This window comes from Varroa jacobsoni, unplaced genomic scaffold (genome assembly GCF_002532875.2).
Source record: "Varroa jacobsoni isolate VJ856 unplaced genomic scaffold, vjacob_1.0 scaffold_171, whole genome shotgun sequence".
NCBI classification, from domain to species: Eukaryota; Metazoa; Arthropoda; class Arachnida; order Mesostigmata; family Varroidae; genus Varroa; species Varroa jacobsoni.
In genome coordinates, this window is record NW_019213073.1 from 1 (window position 1) to 16,264 (window position 16,264).

Consider the following 16,264-nt stretch of genomic DNA (forward strand, 5'->3'; position numbering starts at 1 on the left):
CCGCCGCCGCCGCCGCTGGCAGGAGCCAGGCAGGCGACAAACAGACAGAGATACAGACAGTAGACTAAGCGAGCGAGTGATAGGTAACAACAAGCAAGAAGCTGCTGCCGCTGCTGCTGCTGCTGCTGCACTGCCCGTAGTAGTAGTTGTGGTCGAAGTAGTGAAATTGAGGCCACCCCACCAGCCAGCGGGCAGCTGACCGACACGACGGTAGCGCTAGTAATGGTACCTGGTTGTGGTGCTGCTTCGTTTGTTCGCCGTTGTTGGGTCGGGTTCGTGCTGCCGCCGCTGGTGCCGCTGCTGGTGCTGTGGGCTGATCGGTGCTGGTGAGTGGAAGCAGCGAACGATTATTGGAGTGTGCTCTTGCTGCTGCCAGCGGCTCTACCATACAACGGTAGAAGCTGCGTTTGCAGGGCGCAGGTGGACGAACCGTCGTTGTGGGTGGTGGTGGTGGTGATGGTGGTGGTGGTGGTGGTGGTGGTGGTGCTGCTGCTGCTGCTGCTGCTGTTGTTGTTGTTGTTGTTATTGTTGTTATTGACGAGAAACTCGCCGACGATTGTAGGCGGTGGCAGCACTGGAAAAAAGGACAATAGCAACAAGCGAGCAAAACACTTAACAGATTAAGGATCAAAGACCACCGAGACGAAGACTGGCCGCTGGATCTCGGAACATCGAACGACAAAACGGGTAGAGATAACGAAAAACGACGGAAGCAGAACACGGTAACGGACGGTGCGACACCGCCAGTGAGATTGTTTTCGACGAATATTCAAGCAGGAAACAAACAAATAGAGAAGCCGAGATCTCGAAATAAGAGAAAGATGAGAAGGAAAATAAGGAGAAGCTAAGGAAAGGCATGAAAACTGCGACAACATTCGACGCAACGTCCAACGACAACAGCTACATCATAAGTGGCAACGACAGCGCTCGTCGTAGCTGATACTCGTTGCGGTACGAACAATAAAAGGTGTCGATTTTCTATTGCCGTTGCTACTCGTTGCAGGGCGAAAATTTGTGATTCGATAGGGGGCTGTGTACTGTGTTTCTCTGCCTGTCCGTCTCAGCCCATCGTGGTTCGCCAGTGAGCGTGGGGGGCTTCTCTCTGTGCGTGCACAGAACCCGTGTACTCGTGTGTGTTGCTACGAGTTCAGCGATCTTCGCAGACGACGATTCGTTGGTGTCACTCGAATGTTTGAACTAAGCGTTTGCTGCTGTTGCTATTACTGTTACCACTGGTAACACTGGTGGTTGACCACTCCTTGAAGCATAAAGGGGGTTAGGCGAAAATAAACAGTCCTTTATAACTTTTGACCTACCGAACTATAACAGTGGCAAGTGCGGAACTAAAAAACAACGGGAATATCGTTATGTCGACGGTCGCCTACTACAACTAACCAATGCAGGTGTGGTGAAGTGATCAAGTATAGGCATCCGTTATCAAGAGCGTCTCCGTTATACGAGTTTGGCTGGCAGCGAAAAGGAAAAATGATACCACTGCGACGAAACAGAAACTAATCAATGAACTACGAGCAGTTACCTGTAATGGTTCATCGTTATTATTCTAGTAATTAGTACTGTTCATTAGCGCGACTCGCTGCCTTACCGCCAGCGGGGGAGCTTTGGAGAAAAAGAAAAGCAGCGAAAACAGCCAATACCAGTGGGGTGGTTGTTATAGTGAAGATCCATTTCGTTGATTCAACAGTAAAGTGTTCCGAAGAATGTGAATCGTACCTGTGAGTAGGTTCCTAGCGCCAGCGCAAGCTATTCGTAACCTAATCCAGTTTTCTTCACGAGTCCGATTGAGTTCCCTAGCTATTTACTTGATCGTGTGTGTGTACGTTTTGATAAGCAAAAGCTACGACAGCTACACCAAGTGACAACAAAAAAAAATAGTAATAAGAAGTCTTTTCTTCAATATTGATCTTCATTATTTCGTAGTGTGATAGTAGCTTCGTTCTTCGAGCAACAGGAAGATCCTGCTACACATTTGCCTGTGCGATCTTTAGTCGTGTGTGTCAACTGGTAGAGCGAAGATCGCTCACCCGTTGGTCTACTGCCACTGTGACCAGATCCAACAGATCCCATAGCTTCTTCAATATCCAATGTAAGGTGATGGTTAATGAACAGAACACGGTGATAACTACGATCGAAGACCATATTTAGGTTTGCATATGCGCGATCAAGCTGTTAATGGCTTAATGGAAATCAACAGCCGTCGAGGCGGCTAGCTGGCTAGTTACAGCTGATTTCTTGATCAGCTGTGTGATATTCTTCACATCATTTGACTGTTTGTTTTTGTGGCACCTACCAAGCTAGCTCCTTTTGTCCCGGACCCTTCGTCAACGTACCTCTCTTCCGTGCTGGGGATTCTATTGGGATCATAAGCGAATGCTCCACCAGCAAAGGGAGAATAAATGTACATGCGGTACAAACAAACAAAAAAAAAAACCAGAAGTTGAAAAATAACCTGCGAAAGCAACAAATCGAGAGAGATCAATCTTCTGTTCAAGTGGTGGACGGACAGGAGGCCGAATTGAAGCAGCTGTTTGTTGGCGACATTTGAAAGTGAGTGTCAATCTCTCCGGCGCTCTGTTGTCGCCGCCGCAGTCTAGTGCGTCCTTAGCAAAACGAACGTTGTACAACGAGTTAGTTGGCAATATATTCTCTTATGTACGGCTTGTTGTAGCGTACTCACGCGATCGCGACCACGCTTAGGGCAAGTTGCGGGCTTAAATGATATAAGCGAAAAAGAAAAGGCCGAAAGAAGGGGAAGAGCGTAGCTTTTGCAAGCCCCTGACATCGATTTAGATGTCTGTGGAGTCGATAGACTCTGTGTGATCAAGAACGGTAAGCATAAACAGCGAATACGAGATAAACAACTGAAAGTACAAAGAAATAGAGCAAAAGAGAGGAGCGAAATAACATTGAAACAATGTGAACAGGAATATACCAATTAAACAATAGCTTCCACAACAACAACGGTTTTGATAAGCAGCTATGACGGTAAGCGACGTCCACAGGACTTGAAGACAAACGTAGCAATCTTCAGCTAATCGTGCGCTTTATTATACGTAGATCGTAAACGGCTTATAATTAAAGTCAATCGATCATTCGTTAATTATCATCGGTTTCGTTGTGCATTTTCATGTTTCGCAGCCGTAACGAAGGAGCCTGTGCCAAGGTCCGACTACATCTCATTAGGATTGACCTAAGGGTGAACTGTAGCATCGAACTTCCATCCACTCTCGTCTGCCCGCCTTCTCTGGAAAAGTATTTTCTGTAATTCCCGGTTGGCGAGCATCCTGAGCTTTGTTGAGTTAACTGAGGTCGATATTGTTTGAATTTAACTAGGAGGGTGACCTGCTAATACTTGAGCCAGGTTGAGCAGCAGGTTCTTGACTATGGTTGTTATTAAACGAGCTGTAGCCACAAGTATCAAAGAACAAGGCCGATACCCTGTTGGATAGCCGTTAGAGCGAAGTCGGAAACGTTGAGAATACTGTCAACCATTGGGTGTAAGTTATCCCAGTGGATTTGTACGATCAGATACTTCGTTGCTGGTTGTTTACCGCCTATTGCCTATTATCGGCATCGTTTCTCGTGTTTTTTTCTCATTTTGGCACAGCGGTAACACACGTTCAACTGCTGTTACCCTGGTAAACGCACAAAGTGAAAAGGGATAGACGAAACGAGAATTTTCTAACAACTTAAGACTGCTAAGAAACCTCGGTACCACAAGAAATTTGACGGCAAAAAAACGCCAAACGCATATCACAGAATATAACGCTACGTTATCTGACGCACTTCGTAACGGACTAGTCCAGTGGCAGACGAGTTCACCTGCGTACAATAAGCATTAGCGGATGGGCAATCGAGTGGATCATAACTCTGTAAGAAGAGGCAGCTTTAAAGACTTCAGGACTTACACCGATAGCGAGAAATCCATGCAGCAAGGAACGGATGATTCAGGCTCACTTCTATGACAGGCACCGGAAAAAGATCGTCATCATTATCATGATAAACAACAACAAGAACAACAACCGACGAACTCCGCTAGGTAGTGAGCTCCGCTATCTACGTTGAATCTACCTCTCTGTATCCACCGCTCACTGTAGCTTTCTCTCAGCCTTCGATTGCTGTCGCATCAAGGCGATACGTCGCCTCGGTTAAACTATAATTACTTCGGCCTATCGTAGAAATCAAATTCTATAATAGTTAAACTGTGAGTGTGTGCGAGTGAGCAAGTATTAACCACCGCAGCGGCCGTAATCGCCACAGTCGTCCGCCAATCGCTTACTCCTCCGGTAACCGCTGGCTGGTCGCAGGCTGCTCGTCGTTGTGGTCGTCGTCGGCGTCGGCGACATCATCATCGGTAGCGGCAGCTTGCTGCTTTTGCAGCCTTCAATGGTTGGCTAGCGCAGACACAGCAGTGAATAGCGGCCTGCGCCTGCGGGAGTACAGTTGCCGTCACCCGCCAGTCGCCGATTGCAAACGCCCCAGCCAGTAATAGTATCTAGAATTAACAGTTGATAATAATAATAATAGTGTTCGTTGTCGTTGTGAGTGTCATCGTACTTGTGGTAGTACCAAAGCAGTGGCGTGTGCTAGTGTTGGTAACAGCCATTACCGCAGTCGTACGCTAGAACCAGCTTGTAATACGCTTCCGCCGCTACTGGCTCCCGTTTACTCGATCGCTCGGCCGCGTTCGGTGTCGTCGTCACTGGCGCCGAGGTTGTCCACCAGCAACAGCCGCTGTTCTTGCTGCCGCCATAGCGGCAATACTGGCTCACTATTACTGTCTATGTCGATATTACTTTGCAATAGGCGCTGTCTCTCTTCACCCTTGCATTTCGATCGAGAGCGTTCAGCTGCTGCGAGTTAGGCTACTGTCACTGCAGCACTAGGACGAGCAAAGCGTCGATACCGTGCCATACCATACAATTCCGTACTATAGAAGAGAATTTGCTTTGGCAAACGGCTTTGGGGCAGTAGATGTGTGTGAATGATCACTGGTGAGCCTGCGGTGAGTCGAGTGAGCTGCGAAAACCTACAAGACACTGCGGATACAGGTGTAGCACTGTTATTGGAAGTAGTAATCGTAGTATGGGAGCGATAGAAGCAACTGCCACTTCCGTCAAAACAACAACAACAACAGCAGCAGCAACAACAACAACAACAGGAAGCACTGAAGTTGGAAGAACAACGAGTGTGTGATGGCGACGTTGAAGCAAAGACGCACGTCAAGAGGAAAAGTACACGCGTTCGTGAATGAGTTTCGTATGTAAGCAGACTACGTGCGTTCGGCTACGGTTAGTAAATGTACAGACGCATACGTTAGGTGACGGTAGCAACAACATCATCGACGACATTCGAGAGCGTCGGTTGCATGGGAAGAAAACGAAGAAGGTACAGAATATGGAAACGATTAACGGAGTGCCATATTGTGCGCGCGTGCCGTGATAAACGATAAACGTTCAGTCGTAGAAGCATCACCGGCCGAACTTATTTATGGCAAGGTCCTAATTATTAGCTAGCTAAGCAGATATCGCGGCAGTCACGTATATTGAAGGAGAGTAAATGGAAGCAAATCAACCGGATGCGAATAAACATCGTCCGCATAATACCATTAAAAGAAATCATGATCATTTTAATTACTACAACGACGGATGAACTTCTCTAATCTAACGCCTTTTACTAAGTTAACTAAAGTGGAACTAGCCCACTGAACCATTGCACATAGATCAACAAAATGTCAGATCGACATTAGGCGTTCGGCAGCATTCACTCATTGCGTTATACTGTCTCGCGAGGAACCTACGCATAGAAAACAACAACAAAGAGGTTGATGCCAATCACAACAACGAACGATTTCCGAGATCAATGAAGTACGTATCCACTTCGACTTAACGAGAGGCAGACGCGTAGGATCAGAGTGGGCTCCCACAGACCATTTCAGGGGACGAGACACTCGACCCAGCTGGAGACGTCAACAACGAGCAGCATCTGACCAAACGAGACTGACCTGCCTAGGTGTGGTTATTGATGCTGGTAGTATTGTTATTGTTTTTGTAGTTGTCGTTATTGTCGTTCATTTGCACGTCTACAACGCGCCAAAAAGGTCAGCAGTAGCAGAAAAATCCAAAATTAACCGTTGGAAAACAGGAATCGATATAGAACTGCGTTTTGTTACCGCGCAGTCGTTCCCGCGGGCTTTGATTCAGTGTGAGAGCAGGCTTTTTGTTGTTGTTGTTATTAATACTACCATTGTCTGCGTCTTGGCATGCTCGTTGTACCCAGCTGTATACCTTCTCAGCTGCACCAATATACCAGTTACGGCTGACTTGTTTATTGTGGTTGAGTGTCGCCCGCGTGACACTGCAAGTGCGTGGTTAGACACCTTCTTCGCGCGATAAATCCGAAAAGAAACAAAAGCTATGGATGCATTTCCGAGTGAGGTAGCAACGTAAAAGCAATCAAACGCAAGACCAGCGGCTGTTGTAACGTGAAGGAAGGCAAATCTTAACAGTGCGTTCGATTTAGTCGGCAGACTAATCATTGATTGATTGACCCTTGGCTGATGATAATTGTATTTCTCAGTCAGCAATTGACGCATATCGAATTATGTGGCAGTACTTCGTTAGCATCGATCGCCAGGCGGTACACAGTGACTGAAATTGTTTACCCCTGTCACTGGTGGATGCAGTGAACAACAATAACAACAGCAACGGCAGCAAGGAAAGTACAGAAAATCAATAATTAATAGAAGTAACGAGAAGACGAGAAAAAAAGCGCGCGCTTGGGGTGTTAGCAAGGTAAACAAGACCAGATTCAGTGCCGAATAAGACAAAATGCGTCGCGGCATTCACGGTGAGTGTGTGTATGTGTGTGTGTGTGTGTGTGTATATATCGAGAAGTAACCGACTCCTCTGTATGAGAGAAATTCGGAGAAACGTGAAGCGTCGACGCTGCATCGTACACACAACTGTTTATGTCTAACGAACAGCAACAGCGGCAATAACAAGGGTGACACCTCACCTATTCAAGCACAACCATTACGACAGCCACTCCCACATCAGTAACGTCTGAGCACGATACACACCAGTTAATATTAGTATTTAGAGGCGCGATTTGACGGGGCTAGTCGACAAGAATAAATTGAACGACATTAGAAACCGGTGCTAATACGAAGCGACGGCAGAATCCCAGCAAGCACGGTGGAGTGCCGCATATTATTGTGAAAGTGAATGTGATTGACTTCGAATCTGTCTTTGGCGTTGGCGTACATGGACAGTGTGTGATTCTCTAATAGTGCATTGTCACAACCGACAAATTGTGGAGGCCAGCTGATCCAAGGGATTAGGGGTTTATTGTGTGGTTGCACTAGTGCTCCCATGTGCCGGTACAAACGGTCGTGAAGTGTCGTGTGTCATTGAAGTGCCGAGGAAAAAGTGAAGTAAAGTGTGTGGTCAAGCCAACGAAGCAGTGAAGATTCGACCGAACAGAAACGAGAACGAAGCACGAGCTAAAGTTAAGTCGACTCTGAGTGTTAGATCGACAGTTGAAGCTTGACCTACCGGTTGCGTTATTGCCAGGAGTTTGGCATGCCGTTGTTACGGTAGGATGTGACCATAGGCTACTACTGAACGGTCCGCGGGCTCCATGGCGGGACGGCTCAGCAATACAACGTAAGTCATATTTACATTTCAACACCGGACCTGTCTATATACTAACATTTTTACGCCCCTGATGACGTACATAATAAAGCTACCAGTAAATTTGGAGATAATGAACATTTACAACAGTGTGGCAAACAGTTAGAACGCACACAAACAATTAATTAGCTACCGTTCGAGACGCCAGCATACATCCCATCGAACGCTATTCCTTAAACGACCTGTCGAACTTTTGATACGAAGTTGACACCATATTAGAACGAAAACGATCTTAGTTACTAATAGATTCATTTGACCGGTTATGATCAAAAAGATGAACCCGAAGGATTACCCAAGTTGTGCTTCTACAGATGTACATTGTCTTATAACGTACGTCTTGACTATGGCAAAATCATGCCACATGGTATTATTTTGTGCTCAGAAGGGATGTGACATGACCTACGAAGGCGTATGACCGCATTGCGCCTGAAAACCTCAGTGGAGATATTTTCGAACAAAACTGTTCAAGTAGATTCTTCGCAAAAATGAAAGCTGGAAGACACCAAAGGAAGAATCCGAATTGATTTGATGTTCTGGTAATTAAATGGGCGACAAAGTGATTTCACTTTGGTTAGTACTAGATAATTTGATTGCTAGGAAAGTTGTTTACTTTCACACACGTGACCTGAATAACTTGAATTGAATTTTTGTGTTTAGTTCCCGTGTATGAAAAATTGCTCACAAATTTGAGGAAATTTTGTCTGTGGAGCAACAATCACAGCATGACCATATTAGCTGGTCAGAAATGCTATCGGTCCTGAATGCAGCTGCAAACATATTAGTCGTCTATATCATGGCAACCTCTTTGTCTTTGGTGATGATCTTAGACTTTTGGACGATCCGTTTACCTAGTTCGAGATGCAATTTATGCAAGGGCAATTTCAGATTGTATCGTATGCAGGTCACTGCCTATAGGTAAACCTCGACAGATTGCTCCGTTCTATATAAGCGTTATAAATAAAGAAAAAGAACTTGGTCTTAGAGCATGATCACCTCATGATCAATGTAAAACTGGTCATTAGCTGGTATGTGTCGATTCGTGTTAACGACAAATTAACAGATGCTTTGCAGAAAACTCACGAATCACTCATCGAAACACATTTATTTTGACGTTTAACCACTTTAAGGTTGGCAGGATTTGTACGAAAAAGAACGTATCTTGGGTCGAAATAAACGGAAATGCAGATGGGTTTAACGAGCAACACTCGTGAACATGCAAGGCGTGAACGAGACAGCTATGCACTCGCTTAGAGAATTGCAGTATTCAAAGGATGTTGAATTTCTGACGTACTCGCATTATTCTATAGAACGTATAGATTATAGTGGTCTTGCTATTAACATTTGTTAATGCAGGACAGCTGTGCGAGAAGGCAAGATTCAATGAGGCGCCAGTGATCCCAGGAGGTATTGTGCCAAAGTTCACCATAATGTGACTAATGCATGAGTTAGTGTCTGCATGAATTTAGTTACAAAATGGGTTATAATAAAAGGGGTTCATAGGCTGGTAGCGCCCCAGTAGCTTGACGGCATATGAGATATTTGAGTTAAGATAAAGCGAATCAGTGACCAATTGATATGCAAACCTGAATAGTTAATGAGCAAGGACGTTACAAATAATCAAAGCGACGTTTTACGTACATCGTTTAAAGTGAATTGCTCCCGATTAGTACAGCTCAACTGCCGTTTTCAAGAACCCGTAAGGAACTTCATATGCTCTAATTGTCAATCGTTTGAGAAGCTGTTTTCCTTTTCTCGTAAAATTGACAATGCTCTTGCTTAAAGAGGCTGACTTTCAGTTACTACAGGGGGCATAACGCGCCATTTTGAAGGGACTATTTAAAAAATGTCTACATTAGGATGTGACCGACAAAGCAATAGCTTGACTAATCTAACAGGTTAGTGGCTTAAGTTGGGAAAGTGCGCTGGAAACCGCGCCGAAGTCTTTCAGATAAAAGCTGATCCTCATATTGTTAGTTTTGCCCACACAAAAGCTGTTTGGGCGTCTATCAACTTTACGTTTCGATTTACTGACTTAGTTCTTCTGACCATTTGTAATAGCAAGGCAACCACACAGCATTATACCACAACAGTTAGTTAGGAAGACTGGCCATATAATTGATAATGCAGTTTCTCTGTGCTGGTAACATAAATCTATAGTTTTATGAACACGACTAGAAATTATCTATAAATATTAATAATGAAACTAAATTTAACCTAATCTTTCTAAAAAACTGACGTGCGTATTTTTTTAAGTTTTTTTTTAAATTAAGACTTTTGCTCTATCAGCGTTTCCTCATGCACTTTTATCCCATTCATCGTATTGAGCGCACATCGCTTGTAAGTCGCAAATGATCCGTGGAACTTTGAATTAGTTGCGTTGCATCCAATATATAAGAGTATTGAATGAAGCTCTCATTTAGTAGACCGCTCCAGTTGATATAACCCTAACGTAATGCCCCCAATATATACCCAGTAATATAGTCGTTTACAGACTCCGTTGCTACTTTATACTCAACAATGATTTGTTACCTATGTAGCATGTTGACAGTAATTTAGCCAGAATTAAGCCGAGCTAACTATGTTCATCGGAAACACTTATTGCGCATTGACAGATCTATTACCGTGATAACTAATTTAAACTATTTAGACAAAAGCCGTTCTATAAACAGTGCTTTTATTAACTGCGATTACTTGTACCTCGAGTCACATGGTTATTTTTTCATCATGCTTTATTGGCCACAGCTGAACCATCGATGTACGGTCGTGACAAATTTTTAAATTGATAATTAGTCGATGTAAAAAAACCGAAAGCTCAAAAAAAATGGAAGAGGTAAAAGAAAACGTGAAGAGTCGGTAAAAAAAACTAACGACTGTGAGCAGTATAGACGACTCCATGAGCATGAGATGTTTTAAACTCAAAAAAAGCCTCTAGGCAGCATCGGCATAAAAAATCGATAAATTTATAATCCCGGCGAAAATTCATCTGACGCGAAAACACTAGACAACAACTGCAACAAAAAAGTAACAACAAAAAATACTGCCAAAACGAAGCCCCTATTTGATTACATTAATTTTTTTGGCTTTACGCTAAACAGCTAAGCTGACTTCCTTCTACTGAAAAAAATAATGAATCAACAGATATTTGCTGCGATAACATGCTGAAATGTGTTTATCTCAAATGGTCACTTCTGAATGATACAAGCAATTATTAGGTTAATAATTATTAACCATTGTCCATAAATGGAACCAAAGAATATAGAACAAAAAATCAATTGCAAACAAATTGGCTTCCATGACTCAATAGTAGAGTTTTTTTTTTTTTTTTTTTATATAGTTTTAGGATTATGTCTGCTGCTTTTTTGGAATAATCACGTTTCTGTTATTTGAGCCCCAAACGTTTTATTTATCCGTGAAAGGTACAACACACCTAGTTCTTATGCTATACATTTGCTACAATTCCTATTGTAGCAGAAAACATGTAGTGTTGTCTTCCAACGTCAAGCATGTCAAAAAATTGAGACTAACTAGTTTGAATTTCGGTTACGTTTTTCTTTGATTTTTCAGCTGGTTATTTTTCTAGCACGGGGTATGTCATAACAAAGCGTTTATAATGCTAAAATTCAGAATTACCATTGTTTTATTTATTATTGCCGTTAATTATACTTGAAAGCTGACGTTGCGTAAGCCGCGAGTGGGCCAACGCTCCGCACAACATGCTTGGATGAAGAAAAGGACCATCTCAGACCATTTGTCGAAAAGATGATAAACGTGACAAAATGGTTAGAGTCAGCATATTGTTGCTCACTGTATTCATCACAGGCATGCGTTCTATTATATTTTATATATTTTACGTAAAGATGTCCACGGGAATATGTATGTTTTCAATGTTGCCAGTAATATAAACTTGAAACAATGATTAACAAAAGATCGATAATTTCCAATTGCTATTTTACATCTTACGGAGCATCAAATTAAGGTAGTAGGTTCCGGGGTCAGCAGAAAATTGGAACGCATTTTCCTATTTCTGGCCGATATCTACGATTAAGGAGGACAAGTACCTATAAAGTAATATTTCTGAGGATAAGCTGAATGGTTTTATTTACCGTTATGATTTCATCTGAACTTTAACTTTTTCTCTAGTTGTTGGCCTTTGTTGTTCTGCGCAGGCAAAGTTGACCCTGCTTCTGTCAGTTTCTATATGACGATATTCGCTGTAAGTGAGCTTGCATAGGTTCGCTGTATTCTTCGAAGAAGGTCCGTCCCAAGAAAGATAAGCAGCGTTGCCTGCGTTCAAGCGCAATTGCAAAGAAAAACGAATATGTAACTAGACAGGGCCAAACTATATCATGTTTACCACAAACCTAGAAATACTTTCCACCCGATGGTTGCAGAGGTTATTGTATCCCTTATGCAATACTCCTGCTGAAACAACTCAGCAGAGATAGTTGATTCAAGCCCCGCCAATGAACCACACAGAAAGCGTGATCAAATAAAGACACAATTGATTTAACTCTTTCTACGCGCTACTTCACTATGTGCTTGCGGCAGTTGATAAAGCTGAAGTCGCTGCCATCTCTCAATAATGTCAATTAGCCTCCATATCCGTATTTTGCGCCCCAGCAACAATCCATCTATTCGTGGTGACGAATGGTCTAACATCATCAACAATCGAACAGTCATGCGAATATCAGTTGCCAGGTATTTCTCTTTCTTTACCTCACATACTTTCCTTTTCGCTCCCACTGACGATCACCAATTCTCTATAGACAATTTAACGCTGTGGTCTTTCCTCCCCCACGGTATGTCCCGGCGTTCCATCGCCTGTATTAAATTCTCCTTGCAGTTTTCTTCTTTTTTGTTGCTGTCCCCCCGAAGCGCCTTGTAATAGCTTGCATACACAGCACAGGTAGTAAGCGCAGTAAAAGCCGAACAGTTTGTTGCCGCACACAGATCCCTCCAACTTATTTGGCTGACGATAGCGACAGCAGGAACAAAAGAGGCAATGGCTGGTGCGTAGACGTTCTGTTGAGGCTCGTCGTTTTGCGTCTAATCGCGCCTCAACGTTGTCTGTGTCGCCACTGTTGTCGTTCTTTCTGCTGAATGCCGCCGCCACCGCTGTACCTTGCAACAGTAGCGCGACGGTGCAGACGTCGGGCTCGCGTGGATGCCCTAAGTCACAGTAGTGGACGGCGCATTGCGCGACCAATGGCATCCTTTGCTCTGTCCGTATGCGTGTCTATTTGTCTGTAGACTGGCTGATTGTGTGCCGGTTGTTGGTTAACTGAAACGCGTTGACTGTCGAGAATGGATGGGGAGAGTTCTGTTGACTTCCGCCTGCTGTTGCTGGTATCCATTGCCTCTGTACATATTCATGTGTTCATGTCGAGCTGTCTCTGTTCATCTTGTTATGCTCCTTAGTTCTATAATGACCTTTGTCTTCAGGTCTGTTTTACATATGTATATTATATACTCAGTCTTCAAAAACAGGTTTGTCCTAGCCGAAACGCTTCCTTAGGGGAAACTCTTTTGTGGGGGCGATTTTTTTGTGGTTATCTAGAGGGTCATCGTAGGATGTAGCCGTGTGGAATCTCAGCCCGATTGGACAAACACTTGGCTTTTAAGGGAGAAAATTTGCTTTTCCCCATACACCGTAATGATAATTGGGTTGGTCGTAAACTGACGCTAGCAGCTTCCTTCTCATTTTTCACGTTCGAAAACAACGCCGCATCACCGATTACAAACACCGAAGCGGTCACCAGCGTTGTGGTGTTTATATTATCATTACATGTACAACGTGTTTTTTGTGAAAATTCCTTGTGTGAACGAATGTGCTCGACCTGTGCTGAAAGAGACGCATGTTACGTTAACACCGTCTTAACTTTATGCTGGAAGAACCTACTCATTGTAGCCCTTAAGGAGTACCTCGTATTCGATGTTAACAGCCTACAAGTAGGGTATACATTTTTAGATACATACGTGTGTAGTAATTATTGAAAAATCTGTGGTCTTCTCCTGACAAAATGGCGGCCGAAATGTTTGCATTGGCGTCAATTAATCACACCAATCCAAGGACCTCGGTGGGCTGAGTAAAATGCAACGCAATTTCCTGTGGCTCGAATTGATATTTGGGCGCGGACAAGGCCAAAAACGGAACGTGCTCGTTTTCTTGAGAATGGGACGCTGGGATGAAACTCTACACGGAAGCCTATGGCGGCGGGAAGGGGTAACACACAAAAGCTTTTGATAAGATGAATCGAAATATACTTAAATTTGAATTTTCGCGTCAAAAATGTCGATTGAAGTGAAAACTCAGCATCTGTGTTCCGTATAAGAAGGTTTTTTGTCACGCTAGTCGATCGATGTACAAACCTAAATTTGAAAATCTGAATCAGCAAATGCGCACTTGATTTTAGTCAAGAAAGATCCCGCCTCATTTTTAGAGAGAAATGTCAAAAAGTTAGATTGTTATAGCCTGTCCAACTTTGAAATTGACTAACTTTTGAAGTAGTTAGATTAAAATGAGGATTTTTAATGTGTTGGAAATCGTATGTTCCATTTTGACACGCTTGCTCCACAGCTCTGTTAGCCGTATACTTACCATTCGCCTTCCCAATATGTTATGTTCCTACCTACAGCTTTTTGAACTAAATCGATAGTGAGATATGCTTGCTGACCAGTGCCCATGATATCGAAGCTCCCGTAATTGCACAGACTTAGACAGAGAAAATAAGCGGATTGAAATTAGTATTCGAGATTCTCTTGTTGAATCTAGAAAATAATTGGGGCATGACGATGAGATCTGGCGCTGTCGTCAGGCGACAAGACTACGTGCTTTCGATTGCCGTACTAACAAGTTCCTTGAGGTACTTAAAATAGCATTTACTGTTTGTTTTCAGTGAGTATCTCATTGTAACAAATGTCCCTGATTTCTGTTCTATTTTTTCACATTATCTTATGTCCGAACTTACTCGACACTGCAATCCAACTACAAGTTTTCTACAAGGCGACGCCATTCTCACGTCTGGTCTTTCTCGGCGCGACGCTAGAGATTTAATCATATCTGGTCTATGACTGTATTCTTCAGGCGAATTGAAGCCCCACAAGTTTCACGCAGAATACATTACACGCATTTGTATCGGCCTGGTACCAATTCATGGGCTCCATATTACTTAGTTTGCGTATTTTTAATATTTGGGTTATAATTCCCATAATAAGGCCAATTTTGACCGACAGAGCCCTTCGAAACAAAGCTTTGTTTTCGCGGAAAGCCTCTTGTCCATCGGATTCCGATATATGGTCACCTCGTCGCTAGTTTTCAACACCCCAGTCTTCGTTCTGTGAATGGTGCCAGCATACCAAATGTTGGCACCATTTACGTACTATACTTTTGCTTAAGGCTTCCTTACCCAACATGTTCATCAACCCCCGATGAAATTCCGCGGCGTTCTGGCCTCTGACAAGCGAAAGTCTGAGCACTAAGCGATGATTTTTAAGACTAGAGGTTTTCTTCTTCTGGACTTATTTATCCTCGAGTGAATCCAATCAGTTTTCGCTCAAAAATCTCTAGAATATTAAAGTATTTACCAGCCAAAGTTCCGCTGCTAGCGGCGCGAAGATCAAAGATCTCCTAATTTAAAATCCATCAGATTCCTTTGTAACAGCTTCATATATATATATATATATGCACAGAGTTCATAGGGTTGTTGATTAGATCAATCAGAACGTCGACTAAACGACGGCCTAAGGCCGACTCGGTTCACATATATTTTTCAGAGTAAATGTATCAAGAGCCAACTTATTACGAGGGCAACAAATCCAGAGCTGACTGAGCCCCTGGTGAACATATTACGATAAACTAATAACTACAGGGGTATAATGGGTTAGATGAAGCAGGATGATTGCGACAGGATAACTGTTAATGTGTACTCGACCTACAGTTGTCGGTGGCCTAAATGGACGAATCACATCAATTCCAACCCTACCAACACTAGGTAGGCGCAGGTATGTCTAGTCTACAGGGTGTTACGTTTATATTGAGGAACATTTTATCGGGCAGTTTATCATAGGTGAAATGCGTCCGTGCGCTAGTAGCGATACCAAGAGGAAGCCAATTCTCTCTAGAAGACAACAAATTCGCTATGGCGAACAACAATGCGTCATTTTCAGAATTAGAGCGAAGCTCAGTTATTATTTAGTCTTTCCCCACTGGAAAAACTGCCGCAAGATTAAACATTTTTTTTGCCGCAAATCAATGACCTAAGTTATAACTTGTCACTACCAGTGATTCCAAAAAAAAATTAGAAAAGGCCTTTATTAGGCAAATCAAAAGAACCTCACTGGTGTTAACATTTAAAGGCCTTGAAGAATGTATCAAAAAGCCGCTTTTGATACAGTTACTTTTTCTTTTTATATACAGAGCAGAAGATCAATTGCCAATTCGATACTCAGATAAACTCAAGTGGCTAGTTTTTTAGGGACTTCTCACGTCTTTTGACACTTTTGAGCTCTTCGGCCGTTTCGAGTACTTTTGAGACTTTCTGTCTGGTATCATC

At 43.2% G+C, this 16,264-nt stretch overlaps 1 protein-coding gene and 1 long non-coding RNA gene across 3 annotated transcripts in view; one reads left to right on the forward strand and one right to left on the reverse strand.

The window, feature by feature from the left end:
* The first annotated feature begins 7,583 nt into the window (after window positions 1-7,583).
* LOC111271343 (uncharacterized) overlaps window positions 7,584-16,264 on the forward strand; it is a 30,320-nt gene continuing 21,639 nt past the window's right edge. For both annotated transcript variants that reach the window (XM_022852081.2, XM_086972851.1), the window contains exon 1: window positions 7,584-7,685. In XM_022852081.2, coding sequence (XP_022707816.1) covers window positions 7,660-7,685 — 26 coding nt within the window. In that variant the 5' untranslated portion in view covers window positions 7,584-7,659. The remainder of the gene's footprint in view (window positions 7,686-16,264) is intronic.
* LOC147753848 (uncharacterized) lies at window positions 11,774-12,976 on the reverse strand. Its single transcript, XR_015315275.1, has 2 exons — window positions 12,429-12,976; window positions 11,774-11,996 (listed from the first exon to the last, which is right to left on the reverse strand). It is a non-coding gene; the product is annotated as an uncharacterized LOC147753848 (long non-coding RNA).